General features: G+C 41.8%; 1 protein-coding gene across 2 annotated transcripts in view; it reads left to right on the top strand.

Moving 5' to 3' along the window:
- The first annotated feature begins 244 nt into the window (after positions 1-244).
- Positions 245-17,339, top strand: part of AGK (acylglycerol kinase) — a 42,531-nt gene continuing 25,436 nt past the window's right edge. The window contains exons 1-6 of one of the 2 annotated variants that reach the window (XR_012579933.1): positions 245-603; positions 8,928-8,967; positions 13,059-13,138; positions 14,385-14,460; positions 15,814-15,906; positions 16,814-16,846. Coding sequence is in view for 1 of the 2 variants with exons in the window: in XM_005482773.4 (XP_005482830.1) it covers positions 503-603; positions 8,928-8,967; positions 13,059-13,138; positions 14,385-14,460; positions 15,814-15,906; positions 16,814-16,846 (423 nt within the window). In the remaining variant the exon portion in view is untranslated. The remainder of the gene's footprint in view (positions 604-8,927; positions 8,968-13,058; positions 13,139-14,384; positions 14,461-15,813; positions 15,907-16,813; positions 16,847-17,339) is intronic. The other variant, XM_005482773.4, reaches the window with a different exon arrangement.

The following is a 17,339-nucleotide window of genomic DNA, read 5'->3' as shown; positions in this document are numbered from 1 at the left end:
GAGAAAGCTTATGAGTACCCCTGTAAATACCTGTAAGCCTCAACCATCGGTGTGCAAGTTGGAGGGAAAACTTCCCCCACTGTACCCAGCGCTGTATTGCTCATACTTTACCATATTAATTAATAAATTGATTGCTGCTTGAATATTGGCCTAGTCAAGCTTCTTATTTGTAACGATGTGGGAAAAAGACCTGTTTACTTCTGTCCCCCGCCACGCTCCATCTCCATCTGCCCGCGCTCCCGGCAGCGTCAGCGCCGGCAGCCAAGAACCTATGGCAACAGGTCCTCTAGGGGCTGGTGCGGGGCAGCGAGCGCCGGGACTCTGGGAAGAGTGAAAACTCTTTTCCTTGGGATTCGCGGTTTTTTTTTAATTTGTTTTTTCGTTTGTTTGTTTGTTTCGGTGACGCGCGGCCGGCTGCGTGCGCGGAACGCCGGGGCCGGGGGAGCCGTTTCCAGCCGAGCCGGGCCGGGCACGGCAGCGGCCCCCGGCGCGGCGGGGCACCATGGCGAAAGTGCTGGCGGCCCTCAGGAACCACTGGAAGAAATCCACGTTCGGAGCCTGCCTGCTGGGCTGGGGCGGACACTGGCTCTATGGGAAACACTGGTAATGCCGGCTGGGCTGGAGCCGGGCCGGGAGGCGGGAGGGAGGGAGGGGGAGCGGCTAAAATGGGGGTCGGCTCTCGGAGGGCCCCGGCAGGCGGAGGGGATGGATCTCCCTCCTGCATGGATGGAGGAGCAGGAGGGGATGGATCTCCCTCCCGGAGGGGTGAGCAGGAGGGATGGATCTCCTTGGTAGGGCTCGGTGCCTTTCCTGCCTTCCCATGCCGGCCGCGTTGCAGGACTGGGGCGGGTTCCGGCGGGAGCTTTAAACAGAGGGGATGTGGGGATGTCTGGTTGGTATATGGGGCCTCTTGGACAGGAGAAGGTTTTCTGTCTTCTAGTCTAAAAAAGATTGTCGTGAGCCACACGCGTGCCTTCAGCTGGCTTTGGGTCTGTGCTATAGGGATTACTGGAGCCAGGCCTGCAGGGTGTGCTGAGCGTGGCCCATCCCAGCGTGGTGTCCTGTGCCTCTGGGCTTTCCCTGCTCCTGTTTGCTGCAGCCCCTGGCTACAGGGTACACAAAGAGTCCCTACAGGGTACAAAAAGAGTCCCTGGCTCTTCCTGAGCCCTGGCACTGGCAGCCTTGTGTTGTCCCCACCGCCGGTGCGGTCCTTGCTGCTGTCACCCACCCAGTTTGGGAGAAGCCTGGCAGCTGCTCCTCCCCTAAGTTATACCTGGTGGGGCCATTGCCACTGCTTACCTGGGGAGTAAATGTCCCTGATGTGGAAAACGCCAATCACTTGTTTTTAAAATTTTAAAAGTTCAATAGTAATAAAATGGTTATAAAAATAGTAATACAATTAGAGTAATAATAATTTGGGTAAATTGAATTAGGACAATATGAGACAATAAATACAAAGATTTACTGACGTCTGGGTAACTTTTTTTGGGCAGCACAAGCCGAAAAATGACACACATCTACAGAGGATTAACCCTTTAAAACAACAGCCTGTTGCATATTCATACACCTCATACAAGATGCATAAATTCCATTCAAACATAGGATTCTGTCTGGTCATCGTCAACTTCTTCCTCTGAATCCTAACAGCACCTTTGAGGCGGGAAGAAGTTTGTTTCTTCTGATAAGAGAGCAATAAATTCTTTTTCTCTGAAAGATTTAGGTGTCCTGTGGCTGCTATCTTGCTGCAAGTCCTTTCTTTAAAAAAAGTATCCTACTTAGCATAGTTTCTATTTTAACTTTTTTAATAATCCAAAACTATATTTAACACAGTACTTAAGAGAATTAATACAGCATTACTTTCTGACACAACACATATAATATTAATTTTAATATTTGCAAAAAAGCCAATCATAAAATACATGCATTTTTCACACCTGATATTTATCTTTTAGTTCTTGTCCTTAAGGATTATGGGTAATGTGTTTGACTGAAAAGGAGGCGTAGCCAAATTATTTTTAAAAGTTGTTACTTTTGGTTCTGCTGCTTATTGTGACTGTCTTAATGATTTTTAATTGTTTACTCAGGTTTTTAACAATGCTCTTTTCTGCTTGCATTGCAATGCTGCCAAAGCCTCGGTGGAAAAGTTAGGAAAATAAATCTGTTCATGTTGTTTTTATACTCTCTTCACATCCTTTACCTAGGGACTTTGTTTTGCATGGTACATGTGCTTTAGTTGCCTGCTTCTTACCTGAAGCACTGAGACTCAGTGTTCCCCTTGTATCTGTTGTGTCTGGGAGTTCCTGTGCCTGTGTGCTGTGGTTTCAGATGTACACTGATTTCTTGTGTGGTAGCGGTGAAATTGTGTTTGGATCACTGAGAATATGGAGTGTGCTGCAGGTGACGTGGTGGGGAATAAGGAGGAAAATATGAAAGGCAAACAACCAAAAAGGGAATCTTTGGTATCTAAATTTTGGTGTGTGGGGGTTGTTTGCCCCAAGTGTAGGCATGGTGCTTTAACCCAGAAATTGTACTGGGGGCAGAAAAATTTTACATATCCCATTCTCCAATCTCCCTATTGTCTGTAAAGGAAAATACAGCATTTCCTTAGGAGGCACTGGGAATGCAAGGTAGGAAATCCTGTGATGACAGACAGCTCAGTGAGACTTTGATGCAGGCCATAGCTACTGCTTTCACAGTTTTAAACACTGTTTGGGAACACTGACAACTGTTTAGCAGTTTCTGGGAGAGAGTTTCCCTGCAGAGAGTTGTTTAATTCAGGTTAGAGAAAAACAAGGAATGACAAGAGCCCGATGGCAAGAGTGTAAAGAAGAGTTCAAAGGTGGTCTCAAGAGCCCTTTGTGATACTCTCTGAGGTGAGGACCTTACCTTGTGGTTGGTGGACAGCAGGGAGTAGGCCAGGATGCCTCTCTGTAGCCTGTGGGGATGGCTTTGGTGGGAGTGTTTTGGTACACTCCCTGTTCCCAGTTTCTGTGCTGTGTCCCAGTTGTGCTGGGGAACGGGGAGGTGCCTTTGGTCCCATGCACAGGTGGCCACAGACAGCAGTGGGAGAGGTTAATGGAGACTCTGTAGGGGCTGGGCTGGCCCTGAGGCTTCTTGTTATCCGCATCAGAGCCTCAGTTGCTGTGCGTGAGCCATACCTGACTAGACTGATATTTGCCCTTTGAGAACACATTTAAAGTGTAGGGAGGTCTTGTGCTTTGGTTTCTGGCATCACAAGTTCCTGATGAAGGGCCTTACTTTAGCACAGCATTGGCTCAGATTGGCCTCTGACTTCTGGAAGTAGCTGATGTTGGTCATTTATTTACAGCCAAAGAAATTTTTTGTTTGCCATCCTGCATCCCTCTTCATCCTTGTGGGTTTTCTGAAATATTTCTCTTGCAAGGAGAAGGTGATTTGCTTTTTTGACTTGTCAAGGTTCCTTCTTCTTTTGGATGCAGCTGCCATGATGTCTGCATTAAGTGGAGCTATTGTAAATACCAATCTGTCCTGCAGATAAATGGCAGCTCTTGTCTAGTCAGCCTCTCCCAGCTCACAGGGACAGAAGAGCTCTGAAATTCTTCCTTAAGACTTTGGAGGATGCTGTATGGACGGGAAGAGTGTTACCTTTTCCAGCCTTGTTCCCAGTGCCACTTCCTGGCCTGGAAATGGATGTGGGAGCGCCCCTTGCACACCCTGAAGTCTGTGCTGTGGAGCCTGGTGCGGGTGCCCTGTGCTCCCTGGATTGTAAAGGATAGGGAGGCACTGGAATGTGATGGATCATCACTGAGCTGGTCTGAACGTTGTGGATGGCAATAATTGAAAAGGCTGAGGAGCTGCTTAGTCCTGGCACTTTCTTCCTGCTGTGTTTAGTTTCTGGATCAGTGTGTTAGCCTTTCACTTTGGGGGTCGCTGGTTCAAATACTGACTGATTTAAAGTAAGGAGTTTTGAATGAGCAGGAAGAATTAAAGTAGGAAACGTTGTGCTTTTCCCCCCTCTGCCGTGAGTTATTCAGCCCTTCTGAGCCTGTGATAGTGCAGAAGGTACCTCTTCACAGGGCTGTCAGTCAGGAGCTGGCAAAGGGTTTTCATGTGTCACATGATAGGAGTTCTGTCTGGTTGAACTACTGTTAACTAGAACCCCATTCTTGCAAAGCCATAATGCATCTTAAAATTCCTTTGTTCTCATAAAAGAATATGCTTTAAAGATCCATTGTCTTGCATTTAGGATAGCAAACACTCTTGTGCTGTCTGAGAAGTAGGAGGATAACTCAGTGTTTCTACATGTGAGCTTGTCTGGATTGCATGAATTTATAGATTAGGCTCGTTTTAATCTGTAGCATATCATGGTGCAGGTACAAGGGACAATTAATTTACTATTCTAGATCAAAGCTTGCAGGGTATGCAGATTGTCAGATGTCTGCTCATACACAGTAACATTACCTCTGCTTAACATACAGAGGTGAGGATGATTACAAATAAAGATTGTTCTTTACCATTTGATTGTTTTAAAATTTTCACCAAGTTTGGAATCCCTTCTCAACTTCATGTCCTGGGTCACCTTTCCTGAGCTGAGCTGCAGCTGTTCTTTGCAGCCCCAGGGGCTGCAGTGAGTTACCAGCTCTGTCAAATCAGCAGAAATGAAATCTCTGCGTGATGGACATCAGCTGAACTGATTGTCAGGTTTGACCAGACTGTTACAGTGATGTCACTGCACAAGTGATCATCACCATGGCAGGATGGAGACCCTGGATATTCTGCTGAGGCAGTGGACTCATCACATACTTAGTTTTACTCTGTATATATTAAAGTATTGACATTCTCAGTAGAAAATGCTGGCAAAGCACCTGAGCCTTTGACTGCCTGCCAGTAATCCTGAGTGGTGCTGTTATCTACAATTTGAATGTTAGTCTCTGTGTGTTTGCCAGCTGATAACTCACTTTGTCACCTTTCTGCATATACTTCCTGAGTAGCTGACTTTATTTCATCCAAACTTTGTCAAAAAAACAGAGTATAAATTCTGAGTCTTAGGTAAAGCTGATGAAACCTAAGATTTGTCTTTCGTGCCCTTCCAAGGCCAAGATGGAAGTAAATTCTAATACGCAGTAAAGAGGATTCTGTGCTCTTGCTGTATTAGAAGCAGCCAAAAAACCTCTCTGCTAAGATAAAATCTTTTTCAGGAGTTCTGATATAGCTCCTGAGGACAGATCCTGTGTGCACAGCTTTGGTCAAGTTTCTCCTCACAAAACTGTTTGGTGCAGACACTAAACTTTGAAGTTTTTAGACTTGTTCATATTTGAGGATATTTAATAGTCTTAGATTTAATGCTGATAACCCATTTTGGAATGAGATCCTGAGCTTCTTTACATTTGTAGTGTGATCACTTTTAGGGGAGTTGCTTTGGTTGGATGCAAGACAGACCCTTGCTGCAGCTGAGAGCCTCAAACAGCTTCAGTTCAGCTTTGTTGTGCTCTCCTTGTTGCATCCATTGCTGCCCTGAGTGACTTTGATCATGGCAGCTATCATTCCACCCTGGCTTCTGCTGGCTCTTGGGCACAGAATTCAGCCTCATCTTGAGCAGCATCCATACTAAATTGTGTGCATCTTGTGCCCATGTGTAAGAGTGTCAATGCCCTATTCCAGCTGAAAATGTTCAGCACAGGAGCAGTGGGCAGCTGTCCTGCCCTAGGGATGTTGCAGAGAAATCAGAGCAGGTCCTACAGATGTTATGTTCTCAGAGCTTTGTGTGCTCTCCACAGTCACTCTGTGTCTCTTCTGTGTTGGTTCCATCCTTTGGTGTGGTGCTCAGGTCTGCACAGTCTGTGCTGCTGGGGCTCTGGCCTTGAGGCTGTGCTGGGAATGTTCTGGCTCTGGGTTCAGCCTAGGACAGTCTCTTTCTTCCATACCCTGCCACCACTGTTTGTTCCTCTCTGTTTCCCAATTTTTTACTGCTTAAGCAAGTTGGCCCAGCTGTAAGCTGTGTGATGCTTAATTCTCACAGCAGGAAGACAGCCCTGAGTTTGCCAGCACATGCAACACTGCTTGTCTGTTTGTCTTTAAGGCCAAATGCTGTAGATAAGGCCTTGGGGGAAACGTGAAGTAAAAATTGATTTTTAGTTTGCTGTGGATATGGTGCAAGTCAGAAGAAATCTCTTTGTATTCTTTAAGGAAGTGGAGCAATTTCCCTCTGCCTCCACCTGCTCATGTTTGAGGATTCTTGAAAAAGCTTTGCTACTCCCTGATAGTAGACAATGAAGTACAAAAAATCAACCAAGTCTTATGTTTGTTATTAAAGTCTCACCTTTTCTGGGAGCTGATGAGCAGTCATATTTTGAGAATGAATACATACTGAGGCAGAGGGTTTTAAGAAGTTTCCTTCTAGCTGATTTTCACATTTTTTCTAGCTCTATTTAGTGTTTGTTATGACCTGCAGAGGACTTGCAGGGCCAATTGGGGTACTTTATGTGAGCCATGTGAGGTGAGTCAATGCAGCAGCTGTGATGAAGGAGGAGGACTGCTGTTCTTAAAAATGCATCCCTGTGAGTGCATCTGTACTGTTTTTTCTGGAGTTTGAATCTAGTTAAGTGTTGGCATAATATTTTAAGGAAATGAAAAAATTCCTATTACCTGGCATCTTTAAACCAAACCTGGGACATCCTTGACAAACTCAAGAGGACTTTTAAATATCCCAGTTGAATTATGGGATTCAACACTATGAGTATGGCTGGGATGGTGTGGGATTCTGGGTGCTGTGCTGCTGGAGAAGTGAGACAAATCACCTGGAAATTGCTGGGTGGTAAATGATTCCTCTAGTCTCAGAATCTAGACTTTTCCTTTGACACCAAAATGGTAAGTGTCAAAGTAGGCTTCTTCTGTCTCTTTAAGTGCTTCAATGCAGGAGAAAATCAGCATAAATGTTGACATCTAAATTGTCAAGCTTAATTTTTATGGGTAAAACTCACTGAGGTGAATCCTTGACAGTTGTTTTGCGGATCTTTGAGGTGGAGAAAGAGAACACCGTATTTTCAGCTTGTATTTGGGAAGTATTGCTGGACTTCATTTTCAAGACAATTAACACTGCAGCATAAAGCTGGGGGCACCAGGAAAACAGGCTGGCTGACAGTGTGACAGAGCTTGACTTGGGAACAAAATACCATCAATGTGAAGTAAACAGATAATGTGGGCTTGGCTGGGATTTGTTCAGAAGGTTAGGACAGCAATTCTCAAAGACATCAACTGTGCAGCCATCATTTGATAATGGGGGCTCCTTGACATCCCATAATATTTCAATTTTATGTATTGAAATTGCAATTATTTTCTATTTGCTTTGGCCACACGTAGTCACAGAGGGAGGTGACAATGTCCCTGTGTGAGGGCTCGTGCCCTCAGTGACACAGTGTGGACTCATCCTGTCAGGCTGTGATGATTGTCTGGAATTAGTTGTGACACTGCTGGCCACAGCCTGGAACACCAACCTTTGCAGAGTTATTATTTTAACTGCTGCATTTCCATCATATCACTGCAATCAAACCCAAGGCTGTTGCTCCTCTAAGTGATATCGCAGGTGCTTAATACAAATTATCTACTCCTTTGGTTTTAAGGAGCAAATATGACAGCATGCCTCTGAGGAATTCTTTTGCAGACATTCCAGTTACTTGTTATCCTGATGAGGTATTATTCACATATTTTCTTTTTCCATGCTTGAACTCTTCCTTTGTCTTTTCATTATTACCAGGAATAAATCTGTGGCTTTTATAGCGTAGTTATTTTCACAGAACCCAATTTTATATCTCACCTGAAGTCACCCTACTTCTCATTTCATGGCACTGCAGCATCTCTTGGTGATGCCAAAAAAGAGCAGCTTGTATAGTTCTAGTGACAGATAAATATTGTAAACCAGTGGAATCAAATAGATGGCACTTGGGTTTGGCCTTGCCTTGCCTTCTCTTCTTTCCATGGCAGGGCTTGGCCTGATGAGCCACACTTTGGGGCAGAAGTGTGCTGTTCTCCCAGCCACCTGCTTTTGTCTGGTTGGCCTTTAATCCTTTTGGTTGGTACAGTGTTTGTTTTGGTATGCTGACTGTAAGTGGGGCTTTTTGTGTGTGATATTTTGAGACAAAAATATATGGTCTGGCCAGGTACTAGGCAAGGACAAGTGGAGGATGGAGAGTGTTGATATCTGGAGAGCAGGCAGGACTCGGCACAGCAGAACAGTACTTGGCATTTTGTCTGCAAGGGGAAATAGGGCATTTTTGGGGCTGGGGAAGGAATAGACTTTCATTCCTCACCCTTGCCAGTGACAAGTCAGGAACATATTTCTGAACAGACCATCTGACATATCTGACACTGAGCATCTCTCTTTTACCCTTCGCTTAATGCAATGAATGTTTTTCACCTGAGTTACTGTTTTGGGCCATGCTCAGACCTGGGTGAGTGGGAGGTGCTGCATTAATGTGTTTTTTGACTTGCAAACTGATGGAAAGGGCAGCTCACAGTTGTAATGCACAAAGATTTAAGTCCTCTCTAGAACCCTTCCACACTGCCAGAATGGTAAGTACCTTTAGGGTAAACACCAGGCAGCAAGAACATTGGAAAAACCCACACCTGAGCTCTGGAGTACAGTTATGTAGCAATTTAATAAATAAATCACAGTTACACAGTGTGCCAGAGCTTACATAATCTCAGCACACTTGGCATCCTGGTCTTTGTTTTCTGCTTTTGTTTTTTGTAGAAATAATGCTAATGTGCACATGCAGAAAAAAAAATGAATCAATGGGGGTGTTTTATCCTTAAAATGTTTTGGGGTTTTTTCTGTTCCAGTGTTGTCAAACTGTGTGTAAAAAGGGTATGTACCTACATTTTGAAAATGAGCAAATTGTTTTAAATTTACACAACATAATGTCCCCTTTCTTTTCTGTCTTACCTGATAGTGATAACCTGCTACGAAGAGCTGCATGCCAAGAAGCCCAGGTAATACTGTTTAAAGTAATAAAATTAGATTCAAATCTGCCTCTTATCTTGGTTGTGCAGGGCTCCTGAGATGTTCCCAGTGGGCCTTTCCTACGTGACAAGCCTTCTGATGATTTCATCATCCGTGTTCTTTCCCTGGATGCCCAGGGGTGCTGCCCCTTGTGTGTCCTGGCTGCTGCTGCAGGGGAGGGCAGCGTTATCCTTGGGGTGATCTTAATTGCTGCTGGAGCTACCCAGACCTCCCTTGCTGCATGTGCAATTGCTCTGTGCCTGTAAACCTCTGGCAGGGAGATGATTTGTTGATAAGAGTGAAATCCCAGCCCCACCAGGTGGGGTGGATGCTGGGCAGAAGCTGCACAAACCACTTTGTGTCAGTGCCCTTGTCTGTTTGACCCTGGGTGACTTTATCTGACATCCCAGCTGTGATGACTGACTGACCCAGCTCTTTTGGGGCCCATCTCCTGGGAACTGCATGGGGACAGCCTGGTTGCTGATCAGTGACAAAAAGGCCACTGTTTGGGGGGAGAGTTACTCTCTCAGGGTACTGGCTGTTGCATTTCTTAGCTTGTGGCCTGCATGGGCAAACAGCAGTCAACAAACTCCCATACTGCAATATTCCCACAAAGAAATCTTGTCCTTAATAAGCAGTCTTTTGGAGGTGTAAGTGCTGCTGCCTATGGATGACATCACTTCTGTAGGATTTTAAGAGTTTTTACCTCCCACAAATAAAGTTTATTCTAAACCTGCCTCTTCATGACAGATCTTTGATGTTTTGCAGAATGTAACACTGCTCCCATCATTGCCATGTACTGGGGCTTGAGCAGAATGGTGAAAATTATTTTTCTCAGTAAAAAGTGTTGTGCACCTGAATTATCCCAATTTTAGCCTGTCTGCTGTTGAAAGATTTTCACAGCAACTTGTCTTGTGCAATGGATCTTCATGCCAGAATAGATGTAAGGGAACTCACTGCTCATGAAAAAACAAGGAAAATCTTTCCCTGAAAATACTGCTTTCATAAACCATACTTGTAATTTCAGAGTCTTTATGTTTTCACTATTCATTTTTACTACATAATAACAAAGTAGAAGTTTTTTTATATGACAAAAAATAACTGTTAATACCTCAGTATTTGAAGCATGCTGACCAAATTAAACCAAATTTTCTAAAAGGAGTTGATTAAGTGGTTTGTGTGTATTGTGTAAAGGAAGGTGTAAGTGTTAAGGAAAAGACTGATACCAGCAGATAGTTCAGTTGTGGAAATCCTGAATTTCCCATTTCTTAAATCCAGTTATTAAGTGACAGGTTCTATTCCATTATAGCTTATTCTTAGAAATGAAAATACAAAAGCACTGTCAGTAGAGCTTTTGCAATTTTAGTGGTTAGAGCCTGAGAAAATGTCCTGCAGAAGACTCCTGCATTAGAAAGGAATGAACCAGAAAGCCTAGTAATCAATTCTTGCTGCAATTTCCATTCTCACTGACGTGTCATTGCCAAATAGTGCTTGAAAACACACAGCAGTACTGCATTAAGGCATTAAGTGTCTGGTATTCTTCAGAATAACAACAATCTAAAATTGTTTGTAAAATGCTACTTGCTTTTATAGTGCTATATTATAAGTATTGGGGAAAAAATAGAGACAAACTCACCAAAGAAAAGGTTCAGTTGGAATGAAGTGTGTGTGAAGTTCTTACTATTTTTACATTGGATTTTTAGGTTTTTAAGCCTGTTACATTATCAAATTGGTGAGGGAGCTGCCTTCCCGAGAGAGAATCCATGAAAGCAGTATTTCATGCAAAGGTTCTGCCATGTGTGTCTGAATTTAAATACCAGTTTATGATGACAGCCTTGGTGTAGCAAATGATTATGGAGAGATTCTATAATGGAGAACCCATTTATGATATTTTTAACATTTTACACCTCTGTCTCTGGGATACGTCAGTGTCAGCTGACTCAGTCTTCCTTGGCAGATCAGTCTTGCTGGTTGATCTTGTTGTTGCTGAACTCTGGGCACGTGTAAAGAGATGCTGTTTAGCTGGCAAACAATTCACTCAAGGATAGTTTTCTGTAAAAGAATGTAGTTCCTTTGCTGGTGTTCATAAAGCACTATAAAAGCTTTGTATAAAGGAATTTTCCAAGTTGTAGAATAGTGGTTGACATTTTAAAAGTCCAGAAATGTAATACCTGGAAGTGTGCTTGTGACCAGAAAGTGAAAAAGGCACTGACTTACCTAAATTATACCTTCATATATATATTTTTTTTTAATAACCATTTTTATAGTATGACTATAAGTTGTCTTTACTTATGTTCTGCTCTGAAAGACTTCTAGAATATTGCATTATTATTTTTTTATTTCCTGTCTTACAAATCAGCATTTGCTTTAGAAATGCCCCTGTATGTAACATAAATGTCTGAGTATATTACATAACGAAGCAATTATGTCATTACTAATAAAATCTTTATGAGCCTTGTTGGGTTGTTTAGAGCCTTGCTAGATTGTTTGGAGCATGCAAATACATTATTTTGTGCCCCCTAAGCAAATAATTAGTTGTTTCTAACAGCTGTAGCATGCTAGAGGGCCCCTATTCCCCAATTCCCACCCAACAACTGCAATATAATAAGTTGGTCTGTTTTCCAGCTGATCTTTGAGTAAAGCTTAAGAGCTATCGATTTGTTTCACTTTCTTTGAAGATTTCTTTTCTCTCAGCAACTATTCTCATGCTTTTTCTTTCCTGAAGAAGAAATTTGGGTGTTTTAAGCAGCACAACCAGCTGTACCCTTCTTTATATTGAGGTTTCCTGTAGGGGGATAGAATATAAGCAAATAAAGATAGTGTAGAAAGTAATCTTACCCCTAAGGAGTTGCAGCTGGGCCAATTATCAAAGATTAGGAGCAGGCCTGACTTTAACAGGCCACAGCTGTAAGCAATGAGAAGAAGAGTGCTATAAAAGAGTGGGGTGGCTGGGGGAGAAGGGAAAAAAAAAAAAAAAGTCAGTGCTCTGAGGAGCTGCCAATAAGAATTACCAAGAAGGTATGAAACCTTTGTGATAAGGAGATAACAGTATGGAACCCCTGCAGTAAAGTGACAGCAGTTTTCTGAGCAAAGTTTGCAAGTGGAATTAATAATAAATTTAAATAGGTAACAGCCACTAAAATGTACTGGGGTTTTGTGTATAGTATCACCTCCTTCAATATAAAAATTCCTGCTAGGGGTTAACTTCCTAGGAAAAGGGGAAAAAAAACCAGGAACAGTTCTCTGGGCCATGTTCAGCATGGTAGTCTTTGGTTCCTACTCTTTGTGGGGCTTCTGGATGGTATTGCTGGATACCTTGTATTCCTTGTGTTCAAATCTAGTTGGATTTGGTGTGAGGATGCCTTTACGTGATCTTCTGGAAGTTTATAGAGCAGGATAGAACGTGTGGAAGTTTTGCATTTCCTTGCCTGTCCTGAACAGCTTTGGAAATAGGTCCAAAGTGCAAGAGGCTTTGTGGAGAAACTCTCAAAGAATTTAAAATTGAGACACCTCTTCAGAATTGGATTAAAAGTTGAGGAGGAATTTAATGATTTTTATAGAGAGAGATTAGCTTAAAAAAAAGTTTAAGAAACAGTGGACTTGCTTATAGGTCAAGGCAGATTCTTTTGTAATTATCTTTCCTGTCTTCAAAACCTGAAGCATAGAAAATACTGAAATGAGTAGAAGAGATAGAGGATTTAAAGTTCAGAAGTTGGAAAGAATGCAGAAAGAAGGTGGCAGGGAGGTGTATGAGAATTACATAAGGAGAGAAAATCCAGTAACCTTGGAGTCAAGGAGAGCTCCCTGGATTTCTGCCCATTGCAGAAAACCAGAGGTTGACAAAAACAAAATGGTGGTGGAATTGTAAAAATGAGCTCAAGAGTACTTATGACAGTGATGTGAGCTACTGCTAAGAATGTGGGTCTTTGAGTAAGAGACCTGTACAATGGCTGAAGATGGGAGTCATTTGAATGTCATGAGGCTTGAAAACCCATTGACATTTGTAGAGATGCGTTATTTTGAGCTGTTTTAGTGGTGTCTTAAAAGATAAACTGAGCCCTGCTCTTTTTCTCTTCCTTAGGCTTTTGGCAACCAGCTGATGCCTGCCACTATGCCATTGAAGAAAGCAACAGTCTTGCTCAACCCAGCAGCTTGCAAAGGGTAAAATTTCCCCTTCCCAGCACTCTCATTTGAAGTTCTCTCTCTGCATTTTTGCTCTGCTATCCACTATAAAAGCCAGCCAGATTTTTGAGCTCATTTTTGCCTCCCTCTGATGCCAAGCTGGTGCTATGTAACTATGCCAAACTTTATTTCACCAAAAAACATTGAAATGAGAAATAGAATTAATTGCTTGAGATGGAAGAATTATTTCTAAACACACACATATATATATTTCATTTTTTTCTTTAATCCTGTGTTTCGGCCTTTGTCATTCCCTCGTATGTAGAATTCCTTTGTATTCCTTCCAAACTTTTGCATGTGATATATTTCCATCCTCAAAAAGTATAGAAGTAAGAGATGACCTTGATTCCTTCAAGACTTGAAGTTGGCAAGAAGTGATCTTACTTCTGTGGGAACCTGCCCTTGAAAGGGTTGTGCCCACAAACTGAGGGGCTAAATATGGGCTTGGAGCAGGACTCCTGGAAGAGGTCGGCTGCTATTTTTGCATGCTTATTAAAAGAAGAAACAGCATCTTGGGTCTGATGGGTGTCTGTTTCTGCTGATCAAATAAACTTTGGAATAGTTGCATTTTGTGGAGGGGCAGAGAGTTGTTACTACCAATATGAGGGGAATATTATAGCTGACATGAAAGTGCTCAGACACGTGCTTTTGAGTCTGGAAAATGCATAATATTAACCAAGGCTCATGTTTCTACTTGCAAACAATATATAGTTAGTGATATAATTATTTTGTTATGCAATGACAGGCATAAAATTATCAGTCCTACCACAAAAAAGGTCAGAATTTTGCTTCTAACCTTATTTAATAATATGTAGTAATAAATAATCAGGATTTTAAAAATACTTTATGAAGCCTGTATGGGCTTCTTTGTGGTCCTAAAGGCTAGTGCTTTGTAAGTCATTAATTTTCTAATACATTTCTTTCTGGAGGTCTTAATTTGTTTTAATGGATTTTTAAAATTTTTTTTGGCAAAAGTTAGATAGCATCTTGTGCACTTATTAAAACTGCAACAAAACCCTGACATGTGAGATATGAGACTAGAAATGTAATGCATTTGAACCACATGAAATCTCATCTTTCCTCACTGTCAGGTTGAGCAACTGATTGTGGAGATTGAATACTTGGTTTTAAGTAGATTTCTTCTTGCTGTTCATTTGTTTCTTTCCTTTTTAATTTTTTTTCAGCCACAGGCATCATTAAACAATTTTTTCTCTGTTATTTCTAGCAAAGCTGGGAACCTTTTTGAAAAGAATGCTGCACCAATCTTGCACTTATCTGGCTTGGATGTAACTATTGTTAAGGTAAGAACTGATAGGTCCTGTTGCTGTGGAAATATTGACTCTTCTTTCTTCTCTTGAAGTATTGAAATTCAAATCTGTATGCATTTGAAATGTGCAGTTGTCCTGTAGTCATCTTATAGGAAGAAATAAATACTGAGATATTAGACAGATACCTAACCTTTTTAATTCACAATTGGTTTTCAAACAGTGTAGTGAGATTTTAATTTTCAGCCAAAGCAGTACATATGCTTGTTTGTCTGTCTCAAGCAGCCTTTCTGTAATTCATGTTTGAGAAAAAACTCTCTAAATATTTGAGTGCTGGCTAGTGGTGCGTGCCCATTGCTGTAGAATTTGTCATTTCTGCCTGAACTTGAAGAATTGAAAAGTGAGGAATTTTGACATCCAGTTGAACTGTTCAGATTAATTAAAAATAACCTTTTATCTTTACACTCAAATTATTTCTGTGTCTCTCCAAATAATTCAACATTCCCACCATGAAAGCAGAGCACTGAGCTCTAAATGGTGTAAATAAGCACACAGGTTTCCTTTGGAAAGAGAAGAACAAGGAAACATTGAAGGGATTCTGCTCTGCAGTTTTTTTGAGGCTGTGATATGTGTATTGCTTAATAGTCAGTGTGTCCTAACAGCAGAGTACCTGATATGCATCTTTCTGTCTTGGAATCTTTTCCACAAGGTTTAGTATTAAAATACTCTTTTTATTAATCCCTTTCTCTGATCATTAAATGTACCTAGTCCCACCCTAAGAGAAGAAATAATTTTGCAAGACTTAAAACTGATGTTTGGTAGTGTTAGACCCAACAAGTTGGCAAAACAGGGCTGGGCCAGGAAGTGAGGCTGAGATGACTCTGTAAAAGATGTGGATTTTGCAGAAAACAGTTTTAATGGTTTAAAAAGTCAGCACTCTTTACTGCTAAATCCATTGGCAGTGGCTGTCAGGCAGTGGCCTTTTGTGTAGTTGATGCTGTGCTTCAGGAGATGCACTTGAGCACTTTGGCTGTAAAAGACAGTGGGAGTTTTTCTGCAAGTTATTGGCTCCTGGATTTGTTTCAATGTAATATTACTTGGGAATAAGATGGTTACTGTGGTATTCTAGATCTATTGAGTAAGATTTGCTCTGATATTGCATTCAACCTCTGTGTGTGTGTGTCTGTGTATGTGTTTACTTGCACATATTATATTATGCATCAATCTGGTCTTATAAGTTGAAAAAAACCTCTGAATGTAAGGAATATACAGTACTGTGTGCCTATATAAAAATAACTATTAACCAAATGGATAGATGATTATTTCCACGAAAGAGATATACTAAAAATAGTCATTTGAGTGCTCATGTTTGGATCTCTGTTTCTTCAGACTGATCACGAGGGACAAGCAAAACAGCTTCTGGAAATAATGGAAAACACAGATCTGATCATTGTTGCAGGAGGAGATGGCACAGTCCAAGAGGTACTGCAGGAGCCTGGTTTGTTGAGAATCATGGTTGGGCTGAGGGCAAGAAGATTGAGTCTGTGCAATGCAGCAGCATCATAGCAACTGTTCCTAGAGATCTGTCCCGTTAGAATCTGTGTTTTTAGTAAATGTTCTAATATTCTGGGGACAAAACACTCTGCTTGTTGGTATTAGTCTTAAGAGATCATGGGAGGGGGGACAAAAAGAATGTGTGACATAGCTGTCTTTCAGAACTTTATTCTGGAATGAGCAAACTCTTTGGAGGGACATGATTCTAACTTTTTATTTCTGTGTGATGTAGTTGTAGTGGTTTGATTTTCAAAGTTCCTTCCTCTCTATAAACTCCCCAAGAGGAATGCATATTTTGCTAAGTGGGAATCAGATAATTTAAAAATTACGTGGGAATGATAACAAAGCTTGGAACGTATTTAATAAATGCCTATTGTCAAGATGATTAATGACTGGAGCAGAACTGGGGGATACTCTCTTTTTCAAGACTGTATTTTATTCAAGCAGTTCCTGATTTCTAACTACTGATTTCATAAGACAATGGCTTAATGAATACAGTGACCTTAAGAGAAAGAGATCAGAATACATCTGTAGGTCATGCTGGCTTTGTGTTAATTGCACTGACCAGTGCTGGTTTTGCATTATGCAGAGCATTATTCAGTGTTAAAACATTTACACTGGCATTGGTTGTGGTACCAGCATGTACTCAGGCACACTCATAAACCTGCTGTTTCCAACATGTTTGCAGGCTGAACATTCCTCCTTTCCCATGTAGCACCTTCCATAAAAGGGTAGCTGCTCCTTAAATGTCAAAGATTAAATGTGGTTAAGAATTTAATCTGTTCTTACTGTGACTGAAAAATAAAATTCTTAGAGCATTTCCCGTGTTTTTCAGGTGATAACTGGACTTCTCCGTAGAGCAGATGAGGTGAGAAGGTGTCATGTTAAAAACTGTGTTTATTTCTTGGAGTATCTTGTGCATCCACTGTGGTCTCTTGGCCTCAGCTGCCTCCAGCAAATGCTTTGCTTACTACTCTGGAGCCAGCTTTCTGTGCAGCCATCCAGCTGGGCTACTGTCCTGCAATGCTGCCTGCTGTTCTTTGTTCCCTTTCTAAGGGAATGCAGTGACTCCCAAGCCATGGCTTTGGGAAGTTTCCAGCGTCAGAGCAGGGATTGTGAAGAAGCCAAATGCTCAATTTTCAAAGACCCATGGACCAGCTGTGCATGCCACTTTGTTTGGCAGAAGCATTGGGCAGAAATACATGTTTTTCTTGTGTTTGTGCAGGCTTGACACTGAATTCAGTTATGGTCACACTCCTACTGCTTTGGGATTGCTTTGCTGCTTCTTCAAGCAGTGCATACCTACCTATGCAGATGGCTGTACTAAGCAAATTTTAACCTCTCAAGGTGGATCACTCTGA

The sequence above is a fragment of the Zonotrichia albicollis genome, chromosome 4 (genome assembly GCF_047830755.1).
Source record: "Zonotrichia albicollis isolate bZonAlb1 chromosome 4, bZonAlb1.hap1, whole genome shotgun sequence".
Classification (NCBI taxonomy): Eukaryota; Metazoa; Chordata; class Aves; order Passeriformes; family Passerellidae; genus Zonotrichia; species Zonotrichia albicollis.
Note: the sequence above shows the minus strand (reverse complement) of the source record. Positions and strands in the feature narration are given on the sequence as shown.